General features: G+C 35.5%; 1 protein-coding gene across 1 annotated transcript; it reads left to right on the top strand.

The window, feature by feature from the left end:
• The first annotated feature begins 8,198 nt into the window (after window positions 1–8,198).
• On the top strand, window positions 8,199–11,050 carry LOC137710319 (cationic amino acid transporter 6, chloroplastic-like). The gene is made up of 5 exons (XM_068449254.2): window positions 8,199–8,652; window positions 8,762–8,984; window positions 9,320–9,650; window positions 9,842–10,070; window positions 10,299–11,050. The coding sequence occupies exons 1-5, from the start codon at window positions 8,235–8,237 to the stop codon at window positions 10,853–10,855; spliced, it is 1,758 nt and encodes a 585-aa protein (XP_068305355.2). The 5' UTR covers window positions 8,199–8,234; the 3' UTR covers window positions 10,856–11,050.
• The last annotated feature ends 6,950 nt before the right edge of the window (window positions 11,051–18,000 follow it).

An 18,000-nucleotide genomic window follows, 5' to 3' on the forward strand; every position in this document is an offset into this window, starting at 1 on the left:
ACCAATTTTTCGTCACTCAAAACTTTGCACGACCAACACTTCGTCGCGCAAAACTCTAAAAATTTGGGCAAGCAAAAACATGGGACTCGGGAATTGCGCGACCAATATTTCGTCGCACAAACTCATATCCTTCGTCACGCAAAGTGATACCGTTTTTAAAACCAAAATAACTCATCCATAATTTTCTCAATGTCCTTCTCTACTCTTACCTCTCCTCTCTCTTTCCCTCTCCCCAAATCCTACCCTCTCTCTCTCACACTCACTCCTCTCACTTAATCTCTCTTCTCTCTCTTCACTGTCCCTCACTCTCACTCTCACTCACTCTCACTCACTCTCTCATCTCTCTCTCACTATCTCCTCTAATTCTCTCACACTCACTTCTCCCTGTCATTCTCACTCACTCTCAATCTTGCCAAAAGGTATATTCTCCCCAAATTTTAATTTTTTTCATTAGTATGTGTTTAATTTTTTTCATTAGTATGTGTTTTTGGAGTTAGTTTTGAGTTTGGTGCGGGGTTTGGGGTCGAGTATAGGATGAGGAGTGGAGTTTGGGGTCGGATTTGGGGTACACCAATTTTAGGGGAGATTACACCAATTTTTTGTTATTTTTTTGTTATTTGACCATACATATTTTTTTTTGTAGGGAATTGTTTAGACTTTGACAGCTAAAGTTGAGGATTAGAACGCTATCGAAACATATCCCCCGCCACTACCACCACAATGGACTTGTATTAGGATTTTATTATTGTACCTTGTTAATTTATGTGTACATTTTGAATATATTATATATATTCAAAATTTGATCACTATTTTTCATATGCAATTTTATTTTGAATATGTCAATTTAAATTAAAGTAATTAAAAAAAATAAAATCATACAATTAAATTAAATTTAAAAAGTAAAAATTTGAAAAATCTTGCGCTACCAAATATTTCGTTGCATAAACAATTAATATAAGAAAAATAATAAAACAAAAAGTCAAAAACCTTGCGTGACAAAATATTTCGTCGCGGAAAATATTAAATTTATTTATTTTAATTAAAATTTTTAAAAACAACAAATTTAAATTTAAAATATTTCGTCGTGCAAAGCTTTGCGCAACATTATCTTCGTCGCGCAAAGTATCTTTGCATGAAAAACTACTTCGTCGCACAAAGCTACTTTGCACGACAAAATACTTCATTGCACAAAGATACTTTGCGCGACAACCTAATTCGTCACACAATGATAAACTAAAAAAAGACTTGAGAAAATTAGTATCAAGTCCCTAGTTTCTAGTGTTCATTGACTAAGACCTTAACAATTTTTAGATTTTGATCAAAGTTCCTAGCATTAATATATTAATGAATTACATGTAAGTTACATAATTTTTATAATAAAAATTAGTAATTGATTTAGAGTTTTAATACTCACACCCTTATTAAAATCCAAATTAATTTTTAATTCAAACATTTCCAAAATATAAAAAAATAAATAAAAAATAGAATTTGTACCCATTAAATTTTAATAAAAAAATTTCAATTTTTAAATCTTATATGTACCCATTCTTAAATATACCAATTTGTTATATGAAGAATGTTTCCTTTTTTAATATAAAATGTACCCATTTTTTATATAACATTCATTCAATCTTTTCTCTGATCCATATTTTAAACTTATATAGGTACACTCTATTTCGTTGATTTGAGAATGTATCCATGTCAAATTTAATAGAAGAAATTTAATAATGTTATTAAGCCTAATATATTGCTTTTTTTTTTTTTTTTTTTTTTTGAAAAATGTACCCCCATGTTTTGGTACAATAATTTTTTTATTAGTTTTGATGAACATACCCATTTATATTTGTATATATAGATATATATACACAATATATTGAAGAGTATAATCTATCTTTAATATTTTTAATCCCATAAATTATGAGTTTTATTTAAAATCTCATTAATATAAATAACTACAAATTTTATTTTTAATTTACAAATATAATAACCTGGAAATACATTATTACATTAATGTCAGAGACTTCAATCAAAAACTAAAAACCACAAAGATTTCACTTAAAGAACATTGGTAGTTAGGAACAGCATCCAAAGTGTCTCAAAAGACTTTGACTTTTAAATACAATGTATTCGTGCCAATTAGATTCCAGTCAGCTGGTGGCTATGCATCATGATATCACAGCCCTAATTTTTATGAGGTAATGGTACGGTATGGGTTTGAAATTAACCTGCAACGCCACCATTGACAATTCCCCTGCGAAATCCATGCTTATGCATGTAGACGTTGACAGCAAATTGGCCTATAAAACAGATCAGCATGGACCACTTAATCCCAACCAAATATTCTCTAGATTTCGACTCATGATTTTCAAAAGATTATAGTTATGATTTGGAGTGGATCCTAATTCCCTTCCTCATTATCCTCAATGCCTATGCTGCTAGCTAGTATATTGGATTTGATACACATAAAAGAGAATTCTTTTTTACTTGTTACTACGTAAGAGAGAAAATGATAGAGAGAATTGTGATGATAGATTAGCTATTAGTGCACCACTAAAACCCCAGTGTGTTTTTAACTTTCTACTATTTGCTTAACTGCTAAAACAGATTCTCATGCATCCACTTTCTATCTGTTACTGAAAGCTACGGTACATGAAAGCCCTCTTGGGCTACTTGCAAAGCAATTTCATGGATTCCTATAGGTTGAACCCTTGAAGTTAACCAAATTCTCACAACAACCTTAAGATGATCAGAAGCGTTGTGCTTTATTCGAAGTATTGGATTAAACTAATCCACTACGTAGAATATACCTGCTTAGAAATTGCTAAACTAATGGCCTAATAAAATCCTGAATTATAAACCCTAGCTAAGGTTATAAGATATAGCTACGAAAATTACTTAAAGTAGCAGCAAGCCAAATCTTGAAAGCTAATGAGAAATCGACGGATGATTGTTAGTCATATATGCTATGCTCAAGATGCTTGAATTTCATTTAGCAATCTATTCAATGTGCGAGATTGTTCTTTTAAGAGACTATATCTCAATCTGCCACATCACCACACAGAGTATAAAGTCAACGACAATCAATAACTCAACAACTTAAGTCAAGATTATTGGGGTTGTTATCTTTAAGTGTAGTTAGCTTATTTTTGCTCACCACCATTTAGTGTGATGTATGTTCACCACTCTATTTATCACCGTTAAATTAATTTGAATTTTGAGATTCGTGTAGTAAATATGCACAAATCTCAAAATTCAAACTCATCTAATGGTAATAAATAAGATGGTGAGCATATACCACACTAAATAATGGTGAGCAAAAATGCACTCTAATTTAGCTCATTTTTGCTCACCACCATTTAGTGTGATGTATGCTCACCCTATTTATCACCATTAATTAGTTTGAATTTCGAGATTCGTGTAGTAGATATGCACAAATCTCAAAATTCAAATTCATCTAATGGTGATAAATAAGATGGTGAGCATACACCACACTAAAAAATGGTGAGCAAAAATGCACACTAATTTAGCTCATTTTTTCTCACCACCATTTAGTGTGATGTATGCTCACCACCCTTTTTAATTATGTATTATGTGTTATGTGAGTTTAGAGAAGTGTACACAAACTGAGTTGTAATAATCATTTTGTGCAATGAGAAAATAAATTTATATTATGGTATCAATTGCCACTGGCTTCGGGCATAATGGAAGTAGTAAGTTAAGGTATGAAGAACGGACACCCGTGAAAAGTTCTAGAATATCAGAGAATTTATGAAAGCTCTTGCTTTTATTGATAACTAGCCTTCATGCACACGCTCAAGCGCGTGCATAATGCATTTTTTGAATCACAGTATGCTATACGCGATTTACATGTTTTAAATATATTTATATGTGTAAATTGACAAAAGGAAAGTCAAATATTTGAAATAAGGGGAAACTTAATATGAGTCCAATTTTATGAGCCATTATTAGTTATAGTCCAATTTTATTTAATTTTTAGGTTAGGTCCAGTGATTCATTGTCCACATAAGCTTATTTGTATTCTCTTGCCAAATTTACCCTTAAATTGACCAATTAAGTAATTACTGTTTTTTAAGTTTGTGATTAATGTTAATCGTATCCTTAATTATAGGATTAGGGATTTAAATCTCCTTTTTTTTCTTCTCCTTCCCCAAATCGTTCATTTCTCTTTTCTTGTTTCTCCCTCACAATATCTTTTTCTTCCTCTGTTAGTTTTCCCAGTAGTCTTCTACCATAATATTATTCTTTTGCTTAAGGATGATCAATATACATTTGATTGGTTTTAAAAAATAAATAAATAAATAAATAAAAAATATTTGTATTAGTCAATCTTGTGTTTTGGGTTCTTCGTCTCATATATATATATATATATATATATATATATATATATATTTAACTTTGAAGTTCTATCGAATTAGCATTTTCTCTAGTGTTTCCTCCCTCAATATCATTTTTCTTCATGATTTTTTTTGGTTTTTATCTACCTATATCACTTGTCCTTTTTTTTTTTTTTTTTATCTTTTTATATTATACTGTGCCTGTATCATGAATAATTGTATTTATCTACCTATATATTACATATTTTGTTGATAATCTATATAAGATTAATTGTGTTTATCTACCTATATATCACAAATTAACTGTGTTATCTACCTATACAATAAGTTTTTGTTCATAGTCTATCTGTATCATAGATTATTTTGTATTATCTATCTATACAATAGGTTTTTGTTCATAGGCTACCTCTATCATAGATTCTACCTACATCACAAATTTTTTATCTACCTCTAGCAATGTTTCTTTTAATTTTTGATAAACTTATAAGATTTGTAATAATGTCTTTTTAATTAAAAAACAGGTAGATAAAGGTATTTAAAGATTCAAATTTTAAAAATTCAAATTTAAAGAATTAAAAAAAATTCCAAGGGCAAAACAGGTGTAATAGAAAATGAAATAAAATTGGATCCAATTCAAAAACAGCTGAATTTTTTGGACCTGAATCAAAGTGCCCCTTGAAATAAATGAATAAATAGATCATGCTAGAAGAAACCCTTCATAAAACAATTAAAGCAACTAAATCCACATAATAAAATCGGTCTCCATTGAATTTATATTAAGAATAGAGAAAATAATATTTAATAAACGACTTATTGAATCACATTATTGCTAGTCCATTGTGAGGCTAAACTCACCCCTTCCCCTTTGTGTAGATAATATCGTTTGTTTAAAAAAAAAATTGACAACTAATTTAATTACATTATTATCCGCATGCGAAAGACCTTTTTTTATAACTGGCATTAAATGTCTCTTAAGATGTTTTGAACGTATTTAAAAATAGAAAAAATAATCTTTAATGAACAACTTATTGAATCACATTATTGTTAGCCTATTATGAGGTAATAATTATAAAAAATAAAAATAAAAACTGTACAAAAAAAATTAATTATTAAAAAAACTATGAAAATAACAAAAATACATCTGCCACATTTGATGCATTATTTTGGATTGCTTTTGAAGTTTTTTGTGTGAGGAGCATTTTTGTCCAATTATTTTTTTGTGAAGCTTGTGACACCAAAAAACACTATTTATTGGGCCATTGGCTTTATATATAAACATAGAATGAAAAAATGAATGAAATGCAATCCTAGTTGTTTAAATAGTTCTACAAAACCATAAAATCGAAAGGAAATAAAAAAGAAAAGTAAACAAATACACAAGATAAATAAAATCTGTTTTTTACCCACACCCACTGAACGATCTCAAACGCCCAAAATCAAACTGAGTTTGTGGAAAAATCACATGCTTCATTTGTCTTATATCGTTCCCTTTTCGAAAAAATATCCTGGAATGAGACGGCACATCTTTAATCCCCTTCTTGAAAAGAACTTGACCTAGAGTTATATAGGTACAACGGCACATCATCAAGGTGAAAAGCATAAAGATCACTGAAAGTGCTAATTAATAGGAGTAGGATTCTCTCCCCTGCTATTTTCATCCCATTCTCTCCCCTTCTCTTACACATTATTTTTTGTCTTATTGTCTCTATTAAAATATATATATATATATATATATATAAGATGTTAACGTGGTTTAATCGTGACCGTTCAAATAGGAGGGGAGAGAAGGGGAGAGAGATTAGAAGGGAAGAAAATCCTCATCCAAATTAATATCCCCATTGTTGCTAGCAACTCCACCACATAAGCATTGTCATCAATCTTCTTCAAGATCTTACACATGGCCAAACTTGCGTGGCTTGAAGTACTTATTGTAGGTACCTACCGGAAAAACTCATTCTTCAAAAAGACCATGACGGAATCGTCCTCTAGGAAAACTTGGGAAGGCCTCTGCTTGCTGGAGAATCTTTTTACTAGGGACCCAATTTGCATTCGAAAGTTTTGAATCATCCATTTGTTCAATTAACAGGTTCGTTTAAGTACTAATAATTATATCGTTCAATTCAGTCTACAAGGCTTTGAAGTAATCAGCAAGTAAATGATGAAATTAATTAGTAATATTGGTGTAAATATATCGTTGTATAAAATAAAAATAAAAGATAAGAGTGTTGTTCTCCAAGGCCTAATTAATAAATATTTTGCACAAAGACGTCTTCTTAACATCAAAGCTTAAACATGTTATAATGTATCAGCACCCTAGTCAACTGAAAGTTATAGTGGAGAGGGCCATGGTCTTGTACTGTACTTGATTCAAGACTTTACATTCCTTATGTGGAATAATACTCAACAAAATTAATGTAAAGATAAATGTAGATGTAAGAGCAATGTTTAGGAGATCACATCATACAATGGCATAAACTCAACGGTTCACATACATGTACACATTACTTGACATATCAAATGATTTTTCCATATTTAAAACACAATCATGGTAACTTTTTAAAACTTCTCTCTCAGTGTGGCAGGTTACCACTCGTTTGGTACCTTATACAAAATTTTAAATTGACTCTAAACATATTACCTCCACTAAATCATTCTTGAGTTGATCATATAAGATAGAGCATATTGATCAGGATCTTGAAATAAAAATAAAAAGCGGATATTGACCAATCAGAATTCATTAATTAACACTTTGTTTAATTTGTACCAAAATACATGGATATCTATTGATGCTGGTCATTACAACTGTATCAGCAGCAATAGTGAAAGACATATTTATATCCTGTTGAGGAATCAGGTCCAATTATTCTTGACACTGATGAGACTGTGTGAGGAAGGAAACCTTTCGGCTTTTGCTGCTTTATGAAAGTGTTGGAATGGATGCTTGTCACATCTTTTCAAAGTTTCTGGTGATGAGGAAATTCCAAAAGATATATTGGGTCAAAGTCCCTCTTAATCTTTCAAAATGCTTGCGCCTTTTTCTATCTTATTCTGCATGCTCTCTCCTAGAACACAAGAACCAGATCTTTGGGGCTACTTCTTATTGGGACACTCAAAAGATTATATATATATATATATATATATATATATATATATATATATATATATATGTTTATATACATGTTTAGATAGGCCCTTTAAGGGAAGAGATTTTCTTTTTTCGAAAAAAATGGGGATTAGTTGTGGGACTCGTTCTACATCGAACTTTAATGATTCAACACATCTATTTTATAAGTCTCGATTCATAAATCATCCTTGCAAAAATTCAATTCGATCAAAAACCATTTGCCTAATTAATTATCACAATGAAATTTCATTGTTTCTTATAGAACAAACAAAGTGTTCGTCAATTTCTTTGAACTCAATTAGATGTCTCATATATTTCCGATTTGGCCAATATTTAGCAAGAATGGTCTAAGAAGTGCAACTTGAAAAATAGACAGTTCGGATCATTAAAGTTTAATAAAGTGTGAGCCCCACAAGGACCCCATTTAAAAAAAAAAAATAGAAATCTGTTCCTTTAAAGGCCTTCCATGTATAAATATGTGTGTGTGTGTACATACACTCTGTAGTGTACGTATGTGTGTGCATTAGAGAGGGAGGGGGGGGGGTGTGGGGGGAGGAGGGTTTAACGGTCATTTTAAAACTTGGTGCATGCTTTCATTAAAGGTAGGGACACTCGTTTGGGTTCTCACATTTCAATCTTTAGTGAAAGAATCAAGCAATAGACCATTGCCCAAATGCATATTTAAACCCTTCACACCCAGCTGTCACATGGAAGCCAAAGCACTTAAACTTATCGTAAGTTGTAGCACAAAAAGCATGGCCACCACCACCAGCCAAACTACAGCACCCAGCAACAGCACCACCGCTGCTGCCGCCATTTGCTTCTCCAAGTATCTTCATTCGCTGTCCCAAACACCCCACAGGCTTAGGAGGAGAATGCTTGCCACATGGACCCCTGACGAAGAGCTGAACCAAGTGAGGCAAAGGTCAGGGGCAGACATGAAAAGGAAACTCAAGTGGTATGATTTGATGGCCCTCGGCGTTGGAGGAATGCTTGGTGTTGGAGTCTTTGTCACAACTGGACCTGTCGCCCACCAGACGGCTGGCCCTTCCGTCTTCATTTCCTATATCGTAGCTGGAATGTCAGCCCTCCTTTCTTCCTTGTGTTACGCTGAATTCTCTGTCCAAATCCCAGTTGCAGGTGGTGCCTTTAGTTATCTCCGATTGACCTTTGGTACGTACATACGTATGAAAATTTATTTAATTAGCCTACTTACTAGCTAAATATATAAATATATTCTTCAGCTTCTTCTTTGTTAATTACTTTCATTTGTATAATGAAGGAGAATTCGTGGGTTACTTTGCTGGGGCTAATATACTTATGGAGTACGTATTGTCAAACGCCGCTGTTGCCAGAAGTTTTACTGAGTATTTATCCTCTACATTTGGAGAAAATGATCCAAGGACATGGAGAGTAGAAGTGAATGGTTTGGTAAAGGGATATGATATGTTGGACTTCCCAGCTGTTGCTGTTGTTCTTATTCTCACTCTATGCCTTTGCCATAGGTTACATGATCTTCCTACCTATAATTTTTTTTTTTCCCTTCCTTCTACTATATATTATATTTTACTTTCCTATTTTCATAATCTATGTGACCAACATTTTGCAACTGGCAAGAACTTTTCTAGAGTATTTTACACTAAAAAAAGTCCAAATATTTATCACTTACCAATTTATTTTATTTTAGTATATATTACCATTGCATATTGATAATAATTTCTCAAGTGTTACTTTTTATTTTTTTTGGGCTCTCAAGTGATGGTATCTTTAATTTGTTTGAGTGGATCATGAAAATGATGGGTGATTTATATTAATTTCTTTTTTTGGATTAATAATGCAGCACAAAGGAAAGCTCCCTGTTGAACTTAATTATGACAGTCTTCCATGTGGTTTTCTTTGGATTTATTATAATTGCTGGTTTCTGCAATGGGACTACCAAAAACTTGGTGAAGCCTAAAGGAATTGCTCCTTACGGTGTTAGAGGTGTTCTTGATGGGGCAGCTAGGGTTTACTTCAGCTATATCGGCTATGACTCGGCTTCAACCATGGCGGAAGAGATCCAAAACCCTTTGACGAGCTTGCCAATTGGAATCGTTGGTTCCGTTGTCATCACCTCTGTGCTTTATTGCCTCATGGCCTTGTCCTTGTGTTTGATGGTTCCTTACAACAAGGTAACATTTTTTGTTAAAAATGAGTACTATAGGCAAGTGATGGATTCGCCCTGGTGGATACGGCTTTTATCTTCAACGCATTATGTCCAATTTTCAAATTCTCCCTCCTTTTAGTCTAACTTAGATTAGTATTTTCGCTGTATTTCTAATGAATGATCTGGAATTAATCGCTGAAATGCATGGATTGATAGATAACAGAAAAAGTGGCATTTTCAACGGCATTCCAAGAAATTGGTTGGGGATGGGCAAGCAATGTGGTAGGGGCTGGTGCAAGCTTGGGGATTGTCGCTTCACTTTTGGTAGCAATGTTAGGCCAAGCAAGATACCTTTGTGTCATTGGAAGGGCCCGGCTGGTGCCCTCATGGTTAGCCAAGGTCCATCCTTCAACTGGCACTCCATTGAATGCCACCCTTTTCTTGGGTAATTTAGTAAACCTTTGACTATATTCCCCGTGGGCGTGTAATAACTGTCACGCTTACGGGAGAGTTCGACTCTTTTTATACTTACAAGTACTCATCTTGAATTGATTTTTAAGTGTTGAAAATGCACCCCTTTGGTCATATAAGATAAGGAACGGTTAAAGAAAAAAATAGAGTGGAAAACCGAACAAACTGATGAATATCCTTTGCTCTCCTAAATATGATGCAGGACTTTGCACAGCATCAGTTGCGCTCTTCACCGACCTCGAAATAGTAATAGAAATGATCTCTATCGGCACGCTCTTGGTGTTCTACCTTGTGGCGAATGCTCTCATTTACCGGCGATATGTGATCATTAGCAACAACCCTCCATTTCAAACTCTTTTGTTCCTCTTCCTCCTCTCATCAAGTGCTATTGGCTTTTCCATGTCATGGAAGTTTCAGCAACAATGGTGGGGGCTACCACTTTTCGGGGTGTCTACAGTCACCATCATTGCCTTCTTCAACTACGCAGTTCCTTGCGTTCGCCATCAGATAGGGTGGTCGATGCCATTCATGCCATGGCCTGCTGCACTGTCCATCTTCCTTAATGTGTTCCTCATGACAACACTGAAGAAGTTCTCGTTCGAAAGGTTTGCAATATGGACATGTTTCATAACGCTGTTCTATTTGTTGTATGGTGTTCACTCAACCTATCAGGCAGAGGAGATGGAGAGTGGTGAGGATGAAGTGAATCTAAGCTCAGCTGTGCAACAAACTAAGCTAGACAATATGCAAGTACTTTGACTAAATTATGTAATATCTTATTTCTTCTTTGTTTCTATTTTTTGCTTCCTATAGCAGTTTTTGTGGTATTTAAGTTTGGGTTTAGGAGTTCCAATCAAGCAAAAAGGAATTCCAATGAAGCAAAATAGCAAAGTTAATTCTGTATGAAATTGCCGTATTAAAACAAAGAGTAATGGAAAACCAAAGTGCTGTCTATGTGTGTTGAGGGATTCTCGGACAGAAGCTTCCGTGACACGTCATTCGCCTGCAACTGGTTCCCACACCAGCCTGTTTTGGAGGAGTCGAATGAAGGTGGGATCACCTTATGTGTGTGTCTTGAGCGGATTATGACATACATGGGAAGCCCCTACCCAAGAATTTTTTTTTTTCAAAGCAAGGATATGATGTACCTTTGTTTTTTTCTGCGGTTTTCCATATTTGCTTCATCTGTAACTATCATCACAGAAACTCTTAATGGGAGCGGAAAAAAGATGATTGGGATCACTCAGCAGGTAAATGGTGGACACTAAACTAAAACAATATCATGGTCCAAGGATAAGAAAGGGGGGGGATTATGAACCTCTAAGAAAAAAAGTCAACTTTTCATGATTTAATTATTTTTAACGTATTATTTATCTTTTTCAACTCTCAAAATCCCTCTTACTGTTAGAACAAAATCATAACCAATGAAACTACAAACACATCAATGGAGAAAAATTATTTTGGGTTTTTATCACAAATGGTCTCCAAAATTGATCCTCACCATCAAGATAGTCCCTGAAATTAAAAATCAATCAATGTAGTCCCTGAAAATAGATGTCGCAAATCAATATGGTATTTCCGTCACAATTCTGTTAAAAATTTCGTTAAGTGCTGATGTGGCACATAAATGGGCCCCACAAGATTTACAAGTTCTTATCACAAATAGTCTCTGAAATTGACCCGCACCATAAAGATAGTCCCTGAAATTGACCCACACCATCAATATGGTCCCTGAAATAGAAAATCATTCAATGTAGTCTTTGAAAATAGGTGTCGCAAATCAATATGGTCCTTCAACCACAATTCTATAAAAACAATTGTTATGTGCTGATGTCGGTTTAATAATTAATTAAAAAAAGTTGTCTAAATCTTTTGTGCACAATGGAAATTATTTTTTTTTTTTTCTTATAGTAGGGCCTACTTCGAAGAGAGCTCTCTTCCATAAATTCTCAAAGGCACAAGGTTAACCAAGGCCTAAGAGGGGGTGTGGAAATAGTTTTTAACCAACAATGGACGCATCTTGGTTATAATCTCATTATCTCAAGGTAAATCTCGTCGTTCTTTACATCACCAAACCACCAGGGAAGCGCCAAACAAGCACTCCAAGATTAAGGTTGTGAGGATGTTGATCGTCTAAATGTTAACGGCGATGTCCCAAAAGTCGTGGTCGATGGGCCAAGCCGTCACCAAAAGTGATCTCGATCCAGGTTCAATTCGGTGAAGGGTGTCGAAGTGTGTAAAGATGGGTGTATAGAGATTTTTTTTAGAGAATAGAGAGTGAAGGAGGTATAGAAATACGGACTGAGATTGGAGGTGATTGTAGGACTGGGTTTTTGGGTTGACAATTTTTTTATTAACTATAAAATTATTAAGCCTATTTGTAATTTTTTTTTTTTTTAAATTTAATTAGACTTGTGTGACCTATTTATGTGTCACATAAGCATATAATAGAATTTTTGACAAAATTGTGACGGAATGACTACATTGATTTGAGACACTTACTTGAGGGATTACATTGATCAATTTTCAATTTCAAGGAATATTTTGATTTTGCTGATCAATTTCATGGACCATTTTGATGTCATGGATTAATTTCAAGGATCATTTGTGAGAAGAAAAAAAAAGGACTTATAGGGCCCATTTATGTGTCACATCAACACTTAACATATTTTTTAACAGAATTGTGACGGAACGACCACATTGATTTGTGACACCTATTATGGGTCATGAGGCTTAGGTGGAAGGGATCTGGAAAGGATCCCTTTCCCTAATAACCCTGCATGCAATTCTCCAAATGCCTACTTAGGAAGCAAAAACAGGCTTATCGTAACCCAGGAATAGCTTAAATAATGTTTCTATTTTATACTATAAGTCATAGAAGTCAGATCATGCAAACACAAGAGCTAGAATCTACTCAGTCTGTATCGCAGTGTTGCAATTTAATAGGCTTAAATTAATGAGTAAATTGTAGCAATGGTCCCTTAACTTTAAGTCAATTGGAGCAATGGTCCTTCAACTAAAAATTCATTACCATTGGTCCCTCAGCTCATCAAAACGTGCAGCTATGGTCCCTCAACTAAAAATTCATTACCATTGGTCACTTAGCTCATCAAAACGTGCAGCTATAGTCCCTCAACTAAAAATCAATTACCATTGGTCCGGCAACTTTAATCCAACTGGAGAAATGGTCCCTTAACTTTAACCCAATTGTAGTAATGGTCGTTCCAACATAATTCATTTTGACAAAATTCCAACGAAGTTGACGAAAATGACCATAGTTACACATTTTGATGAGTTGAGGGATCCCAATTGTAGCAATGGTCATTCTAACATAATTTATTTTGATAAAATTTTAACGAAGTTGACAAAAAGAATCATAGCTACACATTTTGATGAGTTAAGGGACCAATGGTAATGGATTTTTAGTTGAGAGACCATTGCTCCAATTTGATTAAAGTTGAGGAACCATTACTACAATTTACTCTAAATTAATTCATAGAAGGCCTTTCTTTCTTCCTAATACCCTCTTGTGATTAGTTTGATCCAAGGTGAATCGTAGGGTTCCAGTTAAAGCTCCAATCAAAGAGGTACTACCTTCAATGGATTAGTTTGATCCAAATCTTGATGAGATTATCCGTGTGCTTTATTTTTCTTTTCCATTTTGATGAGCTTATTGGGTGTATTAAGATTATTTTTAATTAAAAAGCAAATGCGGAGTGTACTAAGTATGTTAGGTTATTCGACAATATATCAAGGAGGCTGAAATGCCTATGTGAGTCTTTCCGACTTCCGAAATGGTGAAGTGTCGTAGCGAATCCACCAATTGGTCCCCTTTTTAAGGAAGGAAATATAAAAAATGAAAAAAAAAAAGAACCCAATGTCAGAAATGTTAATATAATAAGCCTTAAAAGAATGTATGAAACAACAATTCGAGGGTGAAAACAACTTAAACTTGTCTTCGGGCTTTAGCTTTTCATTCCATTTTGTAAACCGTTGTATGGTACATCCTTCCCAACCTTTCTCTATCCTTCTTCTCTATTTGGTTATCAAGTGAAAGTTAAGACATGGGAAATGTCCAACCATTCAAAATTTCGGGTTTCAAATTGTGTCAGGCCAAGTTCGTTGAGTTTCAAATTGGGCACCTTCATATTATTACCATAAACCCTACATGATGTAGGTTAAGCTTGATTTGATTTGTAAATGCACTTTCGAGTTTGGTTATAAAAAGACCGTACACCAAACGATCCTAAAGAACCTAATCGAACCTAAATTGATCCGATGGTTGCTTTTAGTTTTATAGAACCTAAACCAAAACACACGTTTCTTTCACCAAAGGGCCAACTTTAGAAAACACAAGAACAGGATTGAGGGGCACACGGATCAGTCTGGCGTCTGGAGAACCAATGACTTGGATGTTGAGAAGGTTGTGATCGACTATTTCAGCTCCCTGTTCCAAGCCCGACCTCAACCCCGAAACATGAACGACGAGGTGACTGCTTCCTTAAGGTGTAAAGTTTCTCCTCAAATGAACGTGGAGCTTGACCGGGAGTTTACGGAGGAGGAGATTAAGCTTGCACTATTTTCAGATGCACCCTACGAAATCCCCAGGCCCCGATGGTATGTCACCCTTATTTTTTCAAAAGTATTGGCACAGTGTTGGTGAGGATGTGACTAGAACGATTCTCTCAATTCTTTCTTCAGGCCGAATTCTAAAAAAGTTATGTTGCCTTAATCCTAAAGCAAAAAAATCCTCCTGAGATAAGCCAACTACACCCAATTAGCTTATGTAATGTCCTCTATAAGATATTATATAAAGCATTGGCGAATAGGTTGAAGGGTATCATGCCTCAGATCATCTCCCAACATCAAAGTGCATTTGTTCCGGGTCGAGCGACGGCTAACAACACCATTCTAGTTTCTGAGATTGCTACTTTTCTGCATAAGCGAAGAATAGGGAAGAAGTGATACCTTGCACTTAAGCTCCATATGAGCAAAGCATACGACAGAATCGAATGGAGTTATCTTTAAGGCGTGCTGGCTCAGTTGGGCTTCAGTTTGAAGTGGATCAAGCTAATTATGATGTGTGTTTCCTATGTCTCATATTCATTTCTTGTGAATGGTTCTCCCCGAGGTTATGTCTTCCCGACTAAAGGATTAAGGCAGGGAAATCCTATCTCTCCTTACCTCTTCCTATGCTGTACAGAGGGCCTATCGAGCTTAATTGAAAGAATGGAAATGTCAGGAACAATTCAAGGGATATTTGTCTATCAGCAAGCACTGCCGATAAATCAACTGCTATTCGCCGATGACTCCTTCATCTTCACTAGAGCTAGGAGAGCTGATTGTAATGTGGTGAAGGATATCCTAGCGTGCTATGAAAGGACCTCGGGTCAGATGGTCAATTTATCGAATAGTGCAATATGTTTCAGCAGGAATGTCAGAAGAAGTGAACAAAATCTGTCGGCAGACTTACTGGGTGTGGAAAAAGTCGAAAGGCATGAGAAATACCTGGGCCTTCACACCTTCGTTGGAAGGAACCAAGGGACATGTTTCAACCATATAAAGGAGACGCTGTGGAAAAAACTCCAGGGATGGAAAGGCAAGACTCTTAGTGCTGCGGAGAATGAGATACTCATTAAGGTGGTGGCTCAAGTAATTCCATTGTATTCCATGTACTGCTTCCTACTCCCAAAGTACTTTTGTGACGAATTAAATCATCTTGTGGCCTCTTACTGGTGGAATGAAGTGGAGGGAGAGAAAAAGATCTATTGGATGGCTTGGAATAAGCTTTGCCTTCCAAAATCAGAAGGCGGGCTTGGTTTTCGAACTCTTTATACTTTTAACCTCGCTCTTCTTGCAAAACAAGCGTGGCATATCATCTCTGATCCGTCTTCCTTAGTTGCAAGAACGCTTCAGGAAAAATACTTCCCTGACTCTTCATTCATGGAGGTTGTGGTTCGGCCGAACGCATCATACGTTTGGAGAAGTATTAGTGCAGCTAGGGAGGTAATCAAAAGGGGCTCTAGATGGCAGGTTGGGGATGGGATGAGCATTAAAGTGTGGGGAGATCGATGGATACCTCGACCTTCAACCTTTCAATCCTACTCTACAAAGCCTGCGGATTCTAGAATTACCTTCATTCGAGATCTGATCACAGAAGACACGAAATGGAATGTAGATTTGCTCAACGCGATCCAGCCCACAGAGAAGGTTAAGCTAATACGTACCCTTCTGTTGAGTGTGCGTCCAACAAGGCGTCAACTGGTTTGGCATTTTGATAAAAAGGGTTGATTCACTGTAAAAAATCCCTATCATGTGGCTCGGAATTGGCTCATCCTTCCATCTTTGTTGGCACCTCCTCATCACCCACCAATCCTTTTGCTGTTCTGTGGAACACTATATGGAAGGCTTGTGTCCCTACAAAAGTGAAAATGACGACATGGAGGATCCTATCAAATATCGTCCCTACGGGTGAAAATCTTTGAATGAGAAGAGTTCCCATTGATCCTTTGTGTGTTCTTTATGGTTTGGCCTCGGAATCGTCTTATCACCTAATGGTTGAATGCCCCTTCGTTGTTGGTATTTGGCGTTCCTCACTCTTAACACTCTGAATTTCTCACTGGAATAGATGCTCTCTAAAGGAATGGGCATTGCTGATGGTTCAGAATCTGGGGAAACTTGATTTCGAATGTTTTTTAATGCTACTTTGGGCAATTTGGACGACAAAGAACTCAAAGTTCTGGGGTGAGGCTTCAAATCCTCAACCTATGGCAGTAATGGGTCAAGCAATGGATTGGTGGCAGGACTTCCTGCATCTAAACAGTTCTCTGTCTCAACAGGATGTCCACGGTGCCCATGCACGATGGTCCTGTCCACCATCCGGCAGGCTGAAGATAAATGTTCATGGAGCATAGGATAAGGAGAACTGCGTAAGAAGTGTGGGAATCATTATTAGGAATGATAAAGGTGCTTTTGTAGGCGCGGCTACCTGGGTGATTATGGACGTGTTCTCTCCCATCCAGGTGGAAGCTTTAGCCATGAGAGTGTGTCTTGAACTGGTGGTTGAAAGGGGCTTAAGCAAGATTAACATTGAGAGTGATGCGCTTCAGATCATCTCGACAGCGAAGGAGTCTTCGGTGAATGTGTCTCCCACGGGGCCTATCATCGAAGGCATCAAATTCTTACTAGCTATGGTCGCTGAAGCTTCGATTGCCCACGTTCGCCGTCAAGCAAACTCAGTTGCCCACCGATTGGCACGTTTTGCCCTCCACGATGGAGGAAATTGTACTTGGTTCGATGAATCTCCTGTCATTATTAACGATCTTCTGATGGAGGACATTTCTCTACCTTGTACTAAGTAGCCTCACGGCTTTATTAAATATATATCGTCTTTCCTCAAAAAAAAAAACAAAAAAAAGCAAAAAAAAAATTCGAACCTAAAGAATTTACATTTTACATGCAACACAAAATTAAAAACTTGGTGGAGATACAATTATATGTAGTAGCGGATTTGTGGCACTATTTTTTTTACACAAGTTTTTGTGAAATACAATGTATTTTGACGATCTGAAATATCTATCTTCTACAAAAGATAGACAAATTCAAAACCATTAAAACATTCATTTGTAGTAAAGAAAATAGTCAAGTATGGTTGTACAAATAAACCCTAAACACTTAATCTGACGGTCATATGATTTCAAATTTGGATGGTTTTTTATAAACATGGTTTGAGGGAAGGCCTAAAAGATTGACATTTTGGATTGTTGAAGTACATTACGAAGTGTGCCCCACAAAAAGTTGTGTCAAAATATAGTAAAAAAAATGTTGTCACGGATCCATGTATATATATATATATATGTATATGTATGTGTGTGTGTGTATGTATTGTGTCTGTGTGCGCGCGC

Source organism: Pyrus communis, chromosome 6 (assembly GCF_041283825.1).
Source record: "Pyrus communis isolate YQ-2024b chromosome 6, ASM4128382v1, whole genome shotgun sequence".
In the NCBI taxonomy this organism is placed as follows: domain Eukaryota; kingdom Viridiplantae; phylum Streptophyta; class Magnoliopsida; order Rosales; family Rosaceae; genus Pyrus; species Pyrus communis.

What these genes read in the sequence shown, in the direction of transcription:
- LOC137710319 (XM_068449254.2), top strand. Translation starts at nt 8,235, where the DNA reads ATGGCCACCACCACCAGCCAAACTACAGCACCCAGCAACAGCACCACC. An exon ending in ACTCTATGCCTTTGCCATAG is followed by an intron (nt 8,985 to 9,319) that starts GTTACATGATCT and finishes TTAATAATGCAG; the next exon opens with CACAAAGGAAAGCTCCCTGT. An exon ending in GAATGCCACCCTTTTCTTGG is followed by an intron (nt 10,071 to 10,298) that starts GTAATTTAGTAA and finishes AATATGATGCAG; the next exon opens with GACTTTGCACAGCATCAGTT.